This window comes from Neoarius graeffei, chromosome 14 (genome assembly GCF_027579695.1).
Source record: "Neoarius graeffei isolate fNeoGra1 chromosome 14, fNeoGra1.pri, whole genome shotgun sequence".
NCBI lineage: Eukaryota > Metazoa > Chordata > Actinopteri > Siluriformes > Ariidae > Neoarius > Neoarius graeffei.
Window position 1 is genome coordinate 42833978 of NC_083582.1, and position 17330 is coordinate 42851307.

At 41.4% G+C, this 17330-nt stretch overlaps 1 protein-coding gene and 1 long non-coding RNA gene across 2 annotated transcripts in view; one reads left to right on the forward strand and one right to left on the reverse strand.

Moving 5' to 3' along the window:
- The window catches only part of fam20cb (FAM20C golgi associated secretory pathway kinase b), a 59111-nt gene extending 51485 nt beyond the window's left edge, over positions 1-7626 (reverse strand). The window contains exons 1-3 of the mRNA XM_060939719.1: positions 6896-7626; positions 5704-5879; positions 4889-4967 (exon numbers count right to left, since the gene is read on the reverse strand). Coding sequence (XP_060795702.1) covers positions 4889-4967; positions 5704-5879; positions 6896-7419 — 779 coding nt within the window. The 5' untranslated portion in view covers positions 7420-7626. The remainder of the gene's footprint in view (positions 1-4888; positions 4968-5703; positions 5880-6895) is intronic.
- On the forward strand, positions 6992-13952 carry LOC132898241 (uncharacterized). The gene is made up of 3 exons (XR_009656467.1): positions 6992-9981; positions 11247-11307; positions 13412-13952. It is a non-coding gene; the product is annotated as an uncharacterized LOC132898241 (long non-coding RNA).
- Positions 13953-17330: the final 3378 nt, after the last annotated feature.

The following is a 17330-nucleotide window of genomic DNA, read 5'->3' on the forward strand; positions in this document are numbered from 1 at the left end:
CAAGAGGTCTCTGTTCTCTGTGTAGACGGGGGACATGCCATTAACCTTTCCTGTCTTGCGCAAATCCCTGTAGTTCATCAGTTCTTCCTACACTGATTCACTATGAAGGACTTTTACTAAAGCACGTGTCCCTAAGATTATGCCTCATCATTGTGTTTGCATTGCGTTCAGGTCATTTCTTCATCACGTGAAGCTAAACGTGCAATAAACAAACGTTAGGGAAACATTTCAACAGTGATCATCAGGCGGGTTTGCAGGTTTGCTATCTATATGCTTGTTATATTTTACATGGCAAACAAGCTTGCTGTGTTTGGGATAAGGTTTTACAGTGTGAAGTCAATGAGTTTGCTCCGTGGCTGGGAGGTATTTTTATACTTCTGGCTTAATGCAGCATGTCATATACAATCAAAGCTCAGAGTGAAATAACTGCTTGGAAGGCAGCTGCACCAAAACTGCTAGTGGTCTGGTGCATGAAAGCAGATCGAATGATCAGCCGCGGCTCGCCATCCAGACACAACATTTTAAATGCTGAAAACTATTTTTTTTAATTGTTCCTGGATACATCAAATAGCTTTCCTTTAGTTTACATGCTAAATCCAAATACATAAGCATGCATTTGTTAAGTCTGCAATCACCTGAGTATATAACATTCTTGAAAAAGTATTTTATTCGCGTTCTTCATCTGTCATCAGTACAACACCACACTGAGATGAACTCTTCGAAACACTGTAATCAATGGCAGCAAAACTGTCCAAAATCTGTTGTTGTGTGCTTATGGAGGTGCTAATTAAGTATGAATCATGTCAGTGCTGGCAAAGCAGTCTGGCTCCTGTGAGAGCTGGCAGAGCTGCAACAGTCAGCCATATAAAGGATCAACACTAAGGCCTATCCCACTGGAGATAAATCTCAGGAAAACATTCACCACCTGCCACTGGCTACAATTAACAATGAACATGGTGCAAGAATGCAACTCCATGACAATATAACTGTCACAATTTTAGTCAATCAGCCAGATTAGGAAGTGGTACAGCAACTCAAGGACGTCTTGTACCGGTCATATGACATCTAGAACATAACGTCAAACAACTGGGGCACAAAGACGAATTGTATTAATGAGCCTCTGTCTCTGTTTCACACAAGAGAGAAAGATCTTTCCTGCAGTATTTTGTGTCACGGAAAGTTTTTTAGACTGGCCTCTGCTATTTTATTGCAACACAGTATGACTCATGGCTCCTTGGTCTATTATTACACTTGTCATATTTTAACTAGCAAGGAGGACATTTAACCAAACTTATTACCTTCATATTCTATCAGTCTAACCCTCACTACGTTCAATTCATCTCTGCAATTTTGTGCATTATGTAGTATTGGTCCTGTTCAGAGACTTGTGGAGAGAATGTCCTGGAGGAAACTTCATTCATCTCATTATCTCTAGCCGCTTTATCCTTCTACAGGGTCGCAGGCAAGCTGGAGCCTATCCCAGCTGACTACGGGCGAAAGGCGGGGTACACCCTGGACAAGTCGCCAGGTCATCACAGGGCTGACACATAGACACAGACAACCATTCACACTCACATTCACACCTACGGTCAATTTAGAGTCACCAGTTAACCTAACCTGCATGTCTTTGGACTGTGGGGGAAACCGGAGCACCCGGAGGAAACCCACGCGGACACGGGGAGAACATGCAAACTCCGCACAGAAAGGCCCTCGCCGGCCACGGGGCTCGAACCCGGATCTTCTCGCTGTGAGGCGACAGCGCTAACCACTACACCACCGTGCCGCCCCTGGAGGAAACTTTCTCATCTCATCTCATCTCATTATCTCTAGCCGCTTTATCCTTCTACAGGGTCGCAGGCAAGCTGGAGCCTATCCCAGCTGACTACGGGCGAAAGGCGGGGTACACCCTGGACAAGTCGCCAGGTCATCACAGGGCTGACACATAGACACAGACAACCATTCACACTCACATTCACACCTACGGTCAATTTAGAATCACCAGTTAACCTAACCTGCATGTCTTTGGACTGTGGGGGAAACCGGAGCACCCGGAGGAAACCCACGCGGACACGGGGAGAACATGCAAACTCCACACAGAAAGGCCCTCGCCGGCCCCGGGGCTCGAACCCAGGACCTTCTTGCTGTGAGGCGACAGCGCTAACCACTACACCACCGTGCCGCCGAGGAAACTTTCTGTAAAATAAAACTTTAGCTACAAAGTTTCAAGGGGATTTCATCCCATTGTACAATCTGTTGATGTTGATATGACTGTATGCCAAACACGGCCAGATAGACATGAATCACTTTTATGCACCTGACTCATGAAACCACAACTTAAACAGAAACACTAAAATAGAAAGATGTACAGGAAGGACTGTCTCTGTACGGACGAACTCAAAAATTAAAAAAAAGATCTACGGCCTTACTTAAGCGTAACATAATCAAACACAACTCACAACAGCCACTGCTTTCTCACCCACAAACCTACAAGCTGGAGCTAACAATCGAGTTATACTCTAACCCTTGGGGGGGAATGCCAAGCTCATGACCTTTTTAACTAAGCAAGGAAAAATTATAAAGTTGTATACTGTGAGGTTTTTACTTTAAAACGATAGATTTTGAAAAGAAAGTATAAGAATGACATCCAGCTCAGAAGAAGCCAGAGTAGATTGTTTGCTTTGTGCTAATTATAGAAGGAACAGACTGTATGCCAATCCCTGCTCTCTAATAACATTTATCTTCTCACCAAAGGACCATTGTTCTCATCTGTCCTAAATACTCCCTGTGCAGAAACCAAACACACTGTTGATGAAAGTAGTCCTGTGGGAGACTTATTTTTGTACCATAAATTGCTGTATGCCATATGTAACCTGCTGAATAGCATTACCCAGATGAAGTGGTGTTAACCTACATGCTGCACATAATCATTATTAACAGCTATGTTTCGATAAAAGGGTATAACTTCTTTTGCTTCTTGTTCACATTCACATTTACCTGAACCTAATCAGGTTTGTTTTAGATATGACTGATTCATTGAAAAGGAGCTAAGCATGATCCAAACCTCAGGCTGAGCTAAAAAAAAAAAAAGGCTGTAATTCAATGGAAGCACGCACCAAATACATGTGCATGAACGGTAAATCTGCTTTTATAGATGCACCTACTGTACTTAACATACTTCATAAAGCTGGGACGAAGAAAACAGCAGCCAGTCTTGATTTTTCTTAACGTCTACCATTTAAGAGGAAGCTCATATGAGGAACTTGTCAACACCAGGCACAGTGACTACGGTCGACATCCAGTTAGTAGTTTTTAATGGTGATCATAGTTCACTGTGGTACTGGTCAGCTTGGCTAAAGGTACCTTATCAGACAACATGACGTACTGCTGTTTATTGATTGGTGGCATCTTTATTTCTATAAAATAATAAAGTGCAATAAAAACAATATGCTAGCGAAGTAAGTGTTTTCAATATTCTGGATTTCTATACACAATAAAATAATCCTATTTATCATTGTATCAGTCCTACAGTATATATTACCATCAAGCTCCCTGGAAAGAAATATAATTGAGAGTTGGTATAATGTAGTAAAAACACAACAATATGAGCCAAGAGGATTTTACTAGCCAGGCCACCTGCATACTGATAGCAACATGGCTGTGGATCAACAGTCAGGTGATTCAGTTTCTGCCTTTTATAGCTTGAGAAAATTATAAGGAGGCCATTATTCCTTGTAGAGACGGGCACGTCAAATCCACACACAGCGACCCTCCCATTGTAACCTATATTTATGACAGAAGATAAACCACCTTCTATAACCTACTGTGATAGCTTCCATAAATCCTCCATCAATGGCCTAAATCCAATGCCATTATTTAATGGTTATAATGAAAGATGATTCCAAATTAAATAAAGCAGCAGTGCTAAAAGCCGTACCTCCCAAAACAGCAAGGCTGATTTTACAGAGCAGAAATAATCACAAGTGTTAGGATAAACCAGACGGAGATATCTTGCCAAAACAATTCTAAGCACTGCAACTCAGACTCTGGCATTTAGTTGTGACTAATGTTACAAGATAAATATCATCAGGTATTTGTTCTGAGCCAACAGATTCACTGTGTTTTAGGTCTGAAATTCTGAAAGAAATGTTCCTGGAGGAAATCCGAATAGAAAATATGTGTCTAGGCAGCTCAGCTCAAACTGAAAACAAATAATAATAATAATAATAATAATAATAATAATAATAATAGTAATAATAGAAAACCTAATAAAAGGATGTGTGAATGTATCTTTATATTTAAACACAAACATATCCACACTTTCACACTTCTCTTCACTGGCATTCTTCCTTTTATCCTTCACACATTGTCTCACACATTTTTTTTCATGAACTCACACATTTAGGTTTTTTCTCATACATTTAGTTTCAGGTAAGAGTGATGACACAGATTTCCTGTCACTTTGTGTGTGTGTGTGTATATATATATATATATATATATATATATATACACAGGGTTAGTCAAAATTATGTTAACACTAATGGATTATTTTTCTCCTGAATGTGTGATGTTCCGTGACCATAATTGGGCCTTACTTGCAGTTGCTCGCTGATTTTTGTGTGTTGAACACGATGGCGAACAGGTTGAGACCGTCCTGTAAATCATCTTGCACATATGATGTATGTTTTGTGAATAAATGGTTTCTACCATTTAAGTGTTAACATAATTTTGACTAACTCTGTGTGTATATATATATATATATATATATATATATATATATATATATATATATATATATATATATATATATATAATTGTTTTTAACAGCTCAGTTTAAAGACAAAAATAAAAAATTCATACACACTGCAGCAGCCATTTACATACTACTTACTTCATAGGTTTGAAGAGCGCTTGGCCGTAGTTCTGGAATGTCATGATGAGCTTCAGCTGCGTGCCTCCAGATTTCATGGCTTTAGAAAAAACAAGAGTGAGCCAATCGCATAAACTCTCATAGTCACATCAGTCCCACATACTTAATGCCGTAACTGTTTTCTTATTAAAGTTAAAAAGGCAATATGGCTGCTGTTTAGTGCAGAACATATAGTATATTTGATGAATCTGGAGACAGGAAGGAAACAAAGGTGCTGAAAATTTCTTGGTGGGCCTTGGTACAAAGGCCTCCATCTACAGAACAAGCAATTGTAAAAAAAAAACAAAACAAAAAACACACTGAGTTAAAACAAAAACAACAAAGAAAAAAAGGCTGTTGATCTTATCAGGTTTTGATTTTCCACTGCGCAGTAAACTGCGTACCGTTCTAGTCAATAGTGTGCGTCTGAGTGCCAACACAGCTGCCTCGCACTAATCACTGCCTGATTCTTATTAGACAGCACTGGTTGTGTTCATGCAATGCATTGAAACACTTTCTTCTTTTGATTCACATTTTAATTAAACGCTAATGAAACGGAAACTGCAGTATAGGTATGAGGTAACTTTGATAATTAGATGAAAGGAATCCTATAGTCAATGTACACCTATACGCAATGAGCGAGGCACAGAATCCCATCGCATCTGTTTAAGGAAAAGGAAATAAATGTATAAATTCTCTTCTCTGTCACCTTTCCAGCTCCAACAATGCTGCTGTCTTGTTTAATAGCATTCACAAAATCACACACTAAGCTACTTTACCCAGCTGCTGGGACTTACCAACACTGGTGATTCTCTGTGTAATCAAGTCCTTCAGCATTGCATCGATGACAGGGTTGTGGCGGGAGTAGAGCTCATAGCGGTTGATGCCAATGTGGAAGCGCAGCCAGTTAGGGTAAGAGTGTGCAGTGAGCTCACCTGTAGGGTTGTACTCCCCATTCTTCTCCTGTTCATGCCTGTGGAGCAGAAACACACACACACACAGACACCTTTTGATAGGACCAGCTGCTGATACTAAACAATGACTGAACTCACCATTCCGAAGACAGTTGTTCATGATTTATATCCTCATTTAACCAGCAAGTGAGAGTGTAATTATTTCTGGCGAAGGTTTTATGGTGTGATTATTTTATTTGTTCATCACTTATGATTATTTATAAAGAATGTTATTTTAATACCAGCAGCCTACTGTTATATTTACAATAGCCTGATATATATTCTGTACAAAAATGTCTCCATTTATAGTTGTGCATTTTATATAAAGCATAATGAGACTTTTTTTCAGAAGGTTAAAAACCAGTTTGGGTCACGCTAATCTTACGATGATATTTTGATATTACGATATGATATCTATCTATCCATCCATCCATCCATCCATTCATCATCTGTAGCCGCTTATCCTGTTCTACAAGGTCACAGGCAAGCTGGAGCCTATCCCAGCTAACTGTGGGCGAGAGGCGGGGTACACCCTGGACAAGTCGCCAGGTCATCGTGGGGCTAACACATAGACACAGACAACCATTCACACTCACATTATGATATCTATGATATTTTGATATTACGATATGATATCTATGATATATCTCATCTCATTATCTCTAGCCGCTTCATCCTGTTCTACAGGGTCGCAGGCAAGCTGGAGCCTATCCCAGCTGACTACGGGCGAAAGGCGGGGTACACCCTGGACAAGTCGCCAGGTCATCGCAGGGCTGACACATAGACACAGACAACCATTCACACTCACATTATGATATCTATGATATTTTGATATCACGATATGATGTCTATGATATATGATATTTTATATTTTATGTAAAATATACTTGATATTTATATAAGTATATAAATAATATATGCTTTTATCATTTAACTGAAATACTTAAATGCACTATATGGTTGAATAAGACATTAAATAAATAAATGTCTTGAAGGTTTGGTTTTATAAAAGTAAAGCAGAGAGGAAGAAACTAACCATTCTTGGTTGTCTGCTGCTTTGGGGTCAAACCTGATGTCGGTGTTGACGTTGAACAGTGTGTCCTGGTCAGTGAGGACAGGTAACGGTCTCTTATAGAGCGGGTGCTCGAACAGCGCTGTGAGTCTGGAGCGTGTCCTCACTCCGGCTGCGCGCATCTCCTGTTTCCGGTCCTGTCCCGCCTTGGCACGGGACTCACCTGTCCTCCTCCTCTGCGCCTCCGTGTCCTCCCCGGCCGGGCTGAGCTTCTCCAGCGAGAGTGAGGACACGTTGGAGCCGGGCTCGCTGCTGAAGTCCTGCAGTATTCGCAGTGTGTGTTTGTGAGGCGGTAGATGCTCCAGGGCGGCGGCTCGGCCCGGAGGCTGGGCCCAGTTGCGCGGCTCCTCGCTGGGAGTGTGAGAGCAGGAGCAGCCGCCAGTGCCTTTACTCTCCAGCCGCGGCAACAAGTCGATCAGGATGTGCAAAGAGCACGCGATCAGGAAGACGGTCAGGATCAAGACGCGGAATTTGCGGAACAGGATCATCTTGAGGCCCTCCTGTTCGCTGAAGCCCCAAGATTTATTGGGAATGAGGAGCAGGAGGAAAGTGAGCAGGCGCGCTACATCGCACACGGTGCACACGACGCGAGTGGCCAAGTTGAGCAGGACGCACGGCGCAGAGTGGCTTTCATGCGCCAGCTTCAAATGGGATGTGGCGATCAGTGGGTGTGAAAACTGATCCTTTTCAATAACGCGTCAGGTCCAAGTGTAATCCAGCCCAGTGACGAGCACATTCCCTTCGAGCAAACTCAGATGAGTCACAGTGCGCTCCGAAATCGAGCTTCACTTGCACCGAGGCTATTTTTTGAAAAGTTTGAAGGCATCACAAGAAGCCATGAAAATCTCCCCAAAGACGCACATCTTTGCAGTCTGGGTTGCAATGTCCGACTCACCGATTTCCATGAGAAATAAAATGCTCACGGAGGAAACATTCGGAGCCGGCAAAAGGTCGCAGTGGAGCTGCGCCTGAGCGCACACCCTTCAGCACACGGGCTTTATCTCATGTCCGACTGTTCGCGCCTGCTTTTCATCCCCGACAGCTCGATCAGACACACCGTGATGGGAAACGAAAACAAAACCCGGGGCAGCTTAGAAGAAGAAGAAGGAGGAGAAGGAGGAGAAGAACGCAGCGCTGCGCCTCTCCTCCTCGACACGGAATTCTTCGAGAAAGTTTCACATCACACTGGATGCACTGCTGTCGAGAAGAAAGCCGTGATGGCAAACGGGATAGATGTGTTTTTTGGTCTGCAGACACCACTAAAACGGTTCGGGTCTCGCGCTCTGGACTGCTGTGTGTGTGTGTGTGTGTGTGTTAAAGGGGCGCTCCTCCGATCCGCTTCAGCGTCACGCATACAGACACGGGATTGGCTAAAGCCGCGCCGTGGAGCTCAGCAGAGCAATCAGAGCCCATTCTCAGTCTGGTGCTGTCTGCAACTCCACACTGTGCAAGAAGAGGGCGTCTTACCCCTTCCTCCTTCCTTCTTTAGTGGTGAACTTGATGGCAGGTCTGGCTCTGGCATCCATCAGAGTTTCTAGGGAACATTACAGTAATGGTTTCCTGTTACCTTCTACAGGATTATTGTAGAGGTTTTCTCCTCATTCACACCTATGGACAATTAGTCCTAACCACATGTCTTTGGACTATGGGGGAAGCCAGAGCACCAGGAGGAAGCCCATGCAGACACGGGGAGAACATGTAAACTCCACACAGAAAGGCTGTCTGTTGGCCGCTGGGCTCAAACCCAGAACCTTTTTGCCGTGAGGCAACAGTGCTAACCACTACACCATCTGTCTTACCCCGTCCAATGCTTTATCCGTGCTTTACTTCATCCATCCATCCATCCATCCATCCATCCATCCATCCATCCATCCATCCATCATCTGTAGCCACTTATCCTGTTCTACAGGGTCACAGGCAAGCTGGAGCCTATCCCAGGGCTGAGACATAGAGACAAACAACCATTCACACTCACATTCACACCTACGGTCAATTTAGAGCCACCGATTAGCCTAACCTGCATGTCTTTGGACTGTGGGGGAAACCAGAGCACCAGAAGGAAACCCATGCAGACACAGGGAGAACATGCAAACTCCACACAGAAAGGCCCCTGTCGGCTGCTGGGCTCAAACCCAGAACCTTCTTGCTGTGAGGCAACAATGCTAACCACTACACCACTGTGCCGCCTGTCTTACCCCATCCACTGCTTTATCCATGCTTTACTTCATCTGAGCATCAAATAAGTAGTCCTACACTACACATACCTTGGTCATCCATTCATGTTCTGGAACTGCTTTATCCCCATCTGGGGCCTATACCCATCCATCCATCCATTCATCCATTATCCATAACTGCTTATCCTGTGCAGGGTCGCAGGCAAGCTGGAGCCTATCCCAGCTGACTATGGGCGAGAGGCGGGGTACACCCTGGACAAGTCGCCAGGTCATCACAGGGCTGATACATAGACACAGACAACCATTCACACTCACATTCACACCTACGGTCAATTTAGAGCCACTGATTAGCCTAAGCTGCATGTCTTTGGTCTGTGGGGGAAACCAGAGCACCAGAAGGAAACCTATGCAGACACGGGGAGAACATGCAAACTCCACACAGAAAGGCCCCTGTCGGCTGCTGGGCTCAAACCCAGAACCTTCTTGCTGTGAGGCAACAGTGTTAACTACTACATCACCATGCCACCTGTCTTAGCTGTCCACTGCTTTATCCATGCTTTACTTCATCTGAGCATCAAATAAGTAGTCCTACACTACACATACCTTGGTCATCCATTCATCTTCTGGAACTGCTTTATCCTCATCTAGGGCCTGTACCCTTACCTGAATTTCCTGGGATCACCAGGTGTGAGGTGCGAATACACCCTGGATGGGATGCTAGCCTATCACAGGACACCATGCTCACACACTCTCATTCCCACCCACAGGCAATTTACAGTAATCAGTCCTCCAACCAGTCCGCCTGCCCTGCATCTTTTTGGACTTTTTGGAACACAGGCATGTTTTGGAACATGCACAGAGACTCCCCATTGTAAGGTAAAGCAACACTACCTGCTACACCACCATGCTGACTCCCCTACCCTATTTTATCAGGTACACATCCCATCAATGTGCATATCATACATATTCATAGGCATACAATTATTAACTATAGTCCATCTGTTGCTATGCATACTTGGTCAACTCTCATCTACAATGTCCATCAGTGAGAAGGAACAGTCATAGAACCACCACTGAATGTACTCAGTTGGGTTTAAGTTTAAGTTTATTAGCATTTATATAGCGCACATAATTGTACAATATATATACACACTATGGCACTTAACAAAATGTAAAAAGTACAATAGAATAAAACTAAATATAATTTAAAATAATAAAATAATGATAGAGATAAAATTTAAAGTAAAATTAAAATGTAGACTAGAAATAAATTTAACAAATCAAGAATAATAAAATGAAAATAAATAAAAATAAATAGAAATTAAGGGGTAATTTAACAACTTAAGATCTTAAAAAATCCACTGGCCACGTTTGTAGCCTATGAACATGACCAGGACTGTTTATGATTTGAATTTTAACTCAACATATTATGGAAAGCCCTGGAGAAAAGATGAGTTTTCAATTTGCTGCGAAACTCCTCATAAGAGTCAATTGATTTTAAGGATAATGGGAGGTTATTCCATAGTCTAGGACCACAAACACTAAAGGACCTGTCAGCAAAGGTCTTCCATGTAGTTTTAGGAATGGTAAGAAGAAGACCTTGGGTGACGAAGATTGGTGTCTCAGTTCAAATGAGATCAAGGTTCATTATTAAACTGATGTGTAAATAAATTAGCATATCATTTGCATGCAACTCAAATAGTCCTCTTCTACTTCATCAAATATTGAACACCACTACCTGGTACTGATTTGAGTCCATCAGACCCATTTGGGCTAAGCACCTCATGATAAGAATAGTCCACTAACCGAAACAGAATCTCACACTTACAAAGCTCCAAATGATGATTAACACAAATTATTTTGAAATCTATGATCTGTAGTGCTTAACTGTAGAACTGTGACTATACTTAGATCAAAACAAAAAGGATGTCTAATAAAGTGTCTTACTGCTGTAATGACAGTGCTACTGCTGTGCTGAGAATGGTCTACCACACAGGTTCTATCTGTGAGTGGTGATGGTGGTAAGATGGTAATGTCATTTAACTGAAAGGGATTATAAATAGTGCACAGTAGGTACCTGATTAAGGGACCAAATAGGTGTTCCTTACAAACTGGCAACTGAGTGCTGTTTTTCTTTCTAGATAAGATGATGCCGAGCTCATAGTACCCCTTAAAACACTATAAGCAGGAGCTAGAACCAAGGTAAGCATCTGCTTCAGATATATATATATATATATATATATATATATATATATATATATATATATATATATATATATATATATATTGGCACCCTTCATAAATAATGAGCAAAAATGACTGTATAAATTAATAAACACAAGACACATTAATTTAAACAATCCACTGAAAAAAATAGGAGAAACAATATATGCTGTGTAGAATAAAATTTGTATGACTTTTAAAAAATGTAAACAAGTTTGAATAACACTATACAATGCCTATGTATGTTTCAAGAATTCTTTTTAAATATATTTTTTTTCTATATTAACCTTTGCCAATCCAACCACTGGGGGTGCATAAGCGTACTCTTGGTGCCGGTCCCAAGCCCGGATAAATGGAGAGGGTTGCGTCAGGAAGGGCATCCGGCGTAAAACTGTGCCAAATCTAACATGCAGATTGAAAATAGAAATACCATACCGGATCGGTCAGGGCCCGGGTTAACAACAGCTGCCTCTGGTACTGTTGGTCAACAGGGTGCTGGTGGAAAGTATGCTACTGTTGCACCAAAACGGAGAAGGAGAAAGAAGTGTGTTAGGAGAGAGTGTGAACGATGGAAGGGAAGGAGCTTAGAATTGAGGTTAGGAACACTGAATGTGGGAACACTGACAGGCAGAGTGAGAGAGTTAGCAGGTATGATGGAAAGAAGGAAGTTGGACATTGTCTGTGTGCAGGAGACGAGGTGGAAGGGAAGCAAGGCCAAGAACATTGGAGGTGGATGCAAGTGTGCATGTGGAGACCTTGGGAATTAAGCTAAGAGAGATGAGACTGAGATGGTATGGGCACATCCTGAGAAGAGATGCAGAGCATGCTGGAAGGAGAATGTTGAGGATGGAGCTGCCAGGCACACGAAAACAAGGAAGGCCAAAGAGGAGATACATGGATGTGGTGAGAGAGGACATGAAAGTGGCAGGTGTGGTAGAGAAGGATGCAGAAGACAGGGAGCAATGGAGACGAAAGATCTGCTGTGGTGACCTCTAATCAGGAGCAGCCAAGAGAAGAAGAAGAAGATTAACCTTTGCACATTTTTATGAAGAGTGCAAATAATTCTGGCACTGTACATAACCTTCGTGGACTTGTTTATGTGGCTTCATTGTAAATTTAAAAATAAATAAAATCTTTTGCTCTGTTCACCCTTGTTCCCCATCACCAGTATTTGTTCCAGCACTTTATCTCACTGAATTACATTTTCTCCACTGACAAACCCCTCTAAAGCAGTTAAATAAAATGTGTCAGAATATGCTCCAACACTGATTAAAAAGTAACACAGACACAGTAACAGCAGTTGATCAGCAGTCCTGTGCCAAAAGGGGGGGGGGGGGGGGTATAATAAATAATTAAGAGTCTAATCTGTTGTGGAAACAGTAACACAAAATGACTAAACACTGAACTTTACAAGATGATGCAATTAAGAAGAAATGGAAATCTAAAGAAGTTAATGCTTTAATATTTAGAATATTCAATAACTATGAATGTTTTAGTTATACATGCAGAATATTATGATCATATACTACATACATGCCATTCGCATTATTTTATTATTGATTCTAGGTTTAGAGAAAGGACTGTTCAAGATTCATTTTCTCTGAATACTGAAAGACCCCCATTGCAGAAAATATTCTAAAGTTTATTCAGGTGGGAGTGCGCTGAGGGTCTTTGTCAGTAAACCACACCAACATAATGTCATGCTTTGTCTAGGGCCTGCCTATTTTGTTCATGAAGGATCCTTTGATTTCGGATGAACACCTGAGATCAGTCTTGATAAACCAGCATTGATTTAAAACAGTGTTGGGTTTCACTTCCAAAAAAAGCTCCTCTGTTTCCAACCCAGCATCAGAAAACATTCTATTTATTTGTACTGCTTGAGAAACTTTGGATGAAGATCCCATTTGGATCCCAACATAACCACTACTTTTTTCCTGGAATTGTTCGTAACCTAACCAAAGCACCCAACAGGCCCTCTCTTGTGTCCTAAAAGCACAGCCTTTTGTTTATAAAGACAATGGGCATAAGAGGAAATAATGAATATCTGTCTTATTGTTCAGCTGTTGAAACTCTTCTGTTTCAGGTTCTTCAGCACTGACCAGCAGCATGGCATCAGCTGGAGTCCTGCAGATGGCAAAGGCACCTGAGGATTTGCACTGTTCAAAGCGCTGACTACAGCAGCGGCTGTAAATAAGCCAGAATAGATTTATGAACAAGTACCGTATGTCTTTGCAAGGTAGCAGGCTGGACCATTAGACACAGTTCCATGGACAGAGAAAGGGGGATTATGCTGGAGATAGAAGCTGCGATATAGATACACATAGGGTGAGAGTGTGAAAGTACTGGGTGATGTCTATTTATTATTGAGTCAGAGATTTACGCTGCACTTTGCTTGAATGGTGATGGAGTGTTGAGGGATGCATGAGTGAATTAAACCTAAGAAATTAAGTTACTGTGTTCCACTGTTATTCTTTAAGTGCTCCTTTTACTATCGGAAAGACTAACTGAGTGGTGCACTGAAGAGGTTTCTAGCTTATAATTAAACAGGCATGAGAAACTGCAGTTGATCTGTGGACATTCATGTTTTGGGAGGCTTTAGAAATTGTAGGAATGCATAGCTTACAGACGTGTGTGTGTGTGTGTGTGTGTGTGTGTGTGTGTGTGTGTGTGTATTTCCCAGCCATTTTCTATAATGAAATATACAAACTTATCATATATACTATACATATAACATATCAGAATTGTAATATGCACCACCTAGCATGAATATATAATGAATAAGGTGACAGGTGTTAACAGATATAAGCAACAAAGGCATGCAACCACAGCTGTCAATAAATTAAACCACCTTGTGAAAGACACAGTGTTTTTCTGTCACTCTGTCTTGCGCTTTCTCTCTTCAGCTCTTGCATTTAGTTTGATATTTTTACCTAGTTTTTGGCATTTACTGTACTTTATACACATGCTATGCTTGTTTGGGTGTTTAAAAAAAAAACATGAGGGGTGCTGGAGACCTGGGTGCCATGTTTGTGTCTTGATAAGATGATGCAGAGCCAGTGCCCATAGGCTCTATATACCATTATAATTAACCCCAGGCGGACAGCTTTAATGAGCAGGAGCCAGAACTGTGGAACGGCTTTGGTTCAGATCATTGCATTAGGCTTATGTTTATTTCAGTGTGTGGGTTTTAATGCCCGTCTCTAAGGATCACTGGTCAGCACTGATTATAGTAACGACCCCCTTGCCCTGCCTAAATAACAGTCATCTATGCCACAGTTAGTTATTTTACTCAAAGGCTATTTATATATTCAATGTTGAAAATGACAGCCAAAGGAGTCTTGGTTTCTTTTTAACGCAAGCGTGCAGCTGATAAAACTCAACTTGATGAGTGTTTTTCCCCACAAGTGAACCCGTTTATCAAGTGAACTTAAACATTGGTCCTGTTTCTATGGAGATTTCATTTTTGAATAGTTGAAGTATCTTGTCTGCATGATTTTGCCTCGGTAGTGATTACTAAACACATGCAGAACAGTAATAATCAAGCAGTATAGCACTGTAATGTATATAGACTGTGTGGATTTCAGTCTGACAGACGTTCCTAGCCTTCTTAATCTGCCACCACCTGCTATTTCACCACACTGAGCAGTCAGCAACCAGCTGTGGGCAAAAGGTCAGAGCCTATTACATCAAATATGCTACAGTAATAATTTTCACTCTCCTCCCAAACAAAAGCAAGCTACGGGTATGGAACAATTCCAAGGAAATGTGTTTATAAGTAAATAAAGAGTACCATGGAAGAGCAATGATGAAAGCAGTAATATAATTACATATTCATTAAAGGTATAGTTAGTGATTTTGGAGTTAACTGTAGCATGTTATTTTGAAACTCAAATTTCAAACAAAGCTTGTCCTTTCAGTGTTCCCTCCAAAGTCACGCCTCTTGAACACTGCAGAGACAAGAGCTCCTTATTTCTGCCACGAGATGGGAGTTTTCTGGAGTTAATTTATACTTTTGCATCTGCATTGGCACAGTCATGTGCAGCCATTCGTGTAGCATTTGTCAGCATGCTTGCATGGACATGTGAACATGTGCACTTGGGTGCCATGTTGTACGTACAAAGGCAGAATATAAGGACATGAAAAAGGAATAACATAAATGTCTCAATTTTTTTTCAGGTGGTTCCAGATACTGTGCATATACATTTCTCTATAAATATTGAGTGCCTAATATGTGTGCATGTGGCATTGTAAGAATCTGATTGGCCATAATGTTTTTCAAGGTGACTGAGGGTGGGATTTATGTGTTACCCCATTCATATTTGAAACAGTCTCTCTCCTCCTACCCTTTCTGTTTAAAGGCAACATGACTGACAGGTAAGTCAATCAGGATGTGTTCTCGTTCTGATTGGTTAGATGACACAGGCCATATAATTTGTTTATTTCTATCTGAAAATTTTCCTCTAAATGGCTGTCTAAATGTGAGAAGATATTTGCCAAATATTAAAAGCCTTAAAGGTAGACTGCCTTTCAGATTTTTCAAGTTTAGGTCATAGAAAGAATTTTCCCTGACACCCAATTATTTTTGTTTAGTGGACCGAAAGCTACTGAATTCGAACCACAGACTGCCAATTTTATTTATTTTTTAAAAATAGAACAATTAATGAATTTAGGACCATGTGGCCCTAAATTCTCCGCTATTTTTTCCTGCTTCACCATGACCCAATTCAAGATACTATGCCATGCATCACATGGTGGGCTTTCCCCATTCGTGCAAGGCATTGTGGGATATAAATTTGAAACAGGAGAGGAAAATGGAGGACGCGAATGAAATGTGAAAGACTGATTACAGTAACGGAAAGCAAAAAGAAAAGACGTTATGTTGCGAAGGAAAGGAAACGTAGGACCAAACTAATAAATATCAGCGGTCAGCGAGCACCTCGGTGTGATCAACTGTTCGTGTAGCGACAGAATGATGTAACCATCAGTGCACGGTCAAGGTAAACCTGTAGATGGCAGTAATGCAACACTGGATGCCAGCTGCTGTAAAACCCAAAAGAAGAAGGAAAAGAAGAAGAAACAGGTAACAGGTAAACCTGCGCATGCACACACGGCCTTCCTCTGTCTGCTTGACTGTGCAAAGCGAGTGATTTAATGCACATTATTTGCTCAGGAATCCCCTCAAATTAAATAACAACCCAGCCACAGAATGGCCTTTTTTGTTTGTTTGTTTTTAGATATTGCAGAACTAAACATATATTACAATGACCAAATTTTGGAGTGAACTAAATTTCACTGATTTTATGAAATCAGAAGGCCATATAGCTTTAAAAATCATTGACACCTCCTTGAATCCTAAGGCAAAACAGTCTTTATCTGTACCTCTGAGGATTGTAACATATGCCAGTGAAAGCATTAACACTTTTGCATTTAGATAGGAACATTATTGTGTGTCATAATTTGTAACCGTGAGTTTGAATCTGATCCAGAGCTTTCCAGAATGTTCCTGAGATTTGTCAGAGTCTCAGTTCCTGAAGTTGGCTCCCCATTCCCCTGCATCGCAATTATTCAAGTGCTGACTTAGTAGATTATCTACTCACAGCCTCCCATGGTTGTAAGTTATAAGACACTTGGCTGTGGCAGGTAACACTTCTTGCTCAGATTTTTATTTTCAGCGCTGTTTTCCTGCTAAAATTCAAGGCTGGAGTCCATGCAGCTGTGTGTACTTGAGGTTGTGGAGTTGTGGCGGTTGTTTGGTGTGGGCTCCGAGTTTTGTGCTGAAGGGAGCTGACACGGCACACTGGCTCAGATCAGAACTCTGTCCCTCACCTCACTGCTTAACAAAGACAGGCAAAGAAAACCACAGTCAATAAAATACTATCCGCTTTCAAGACCATAATAGTAACCATTTCAGTGAAACAGCTGGACTCAGCATCTCTATGACCTTTTTATCACTTTAAAACTGCTATTTTCCATTGTAAGGTTTCATTTTCCAGTTTTAAAGG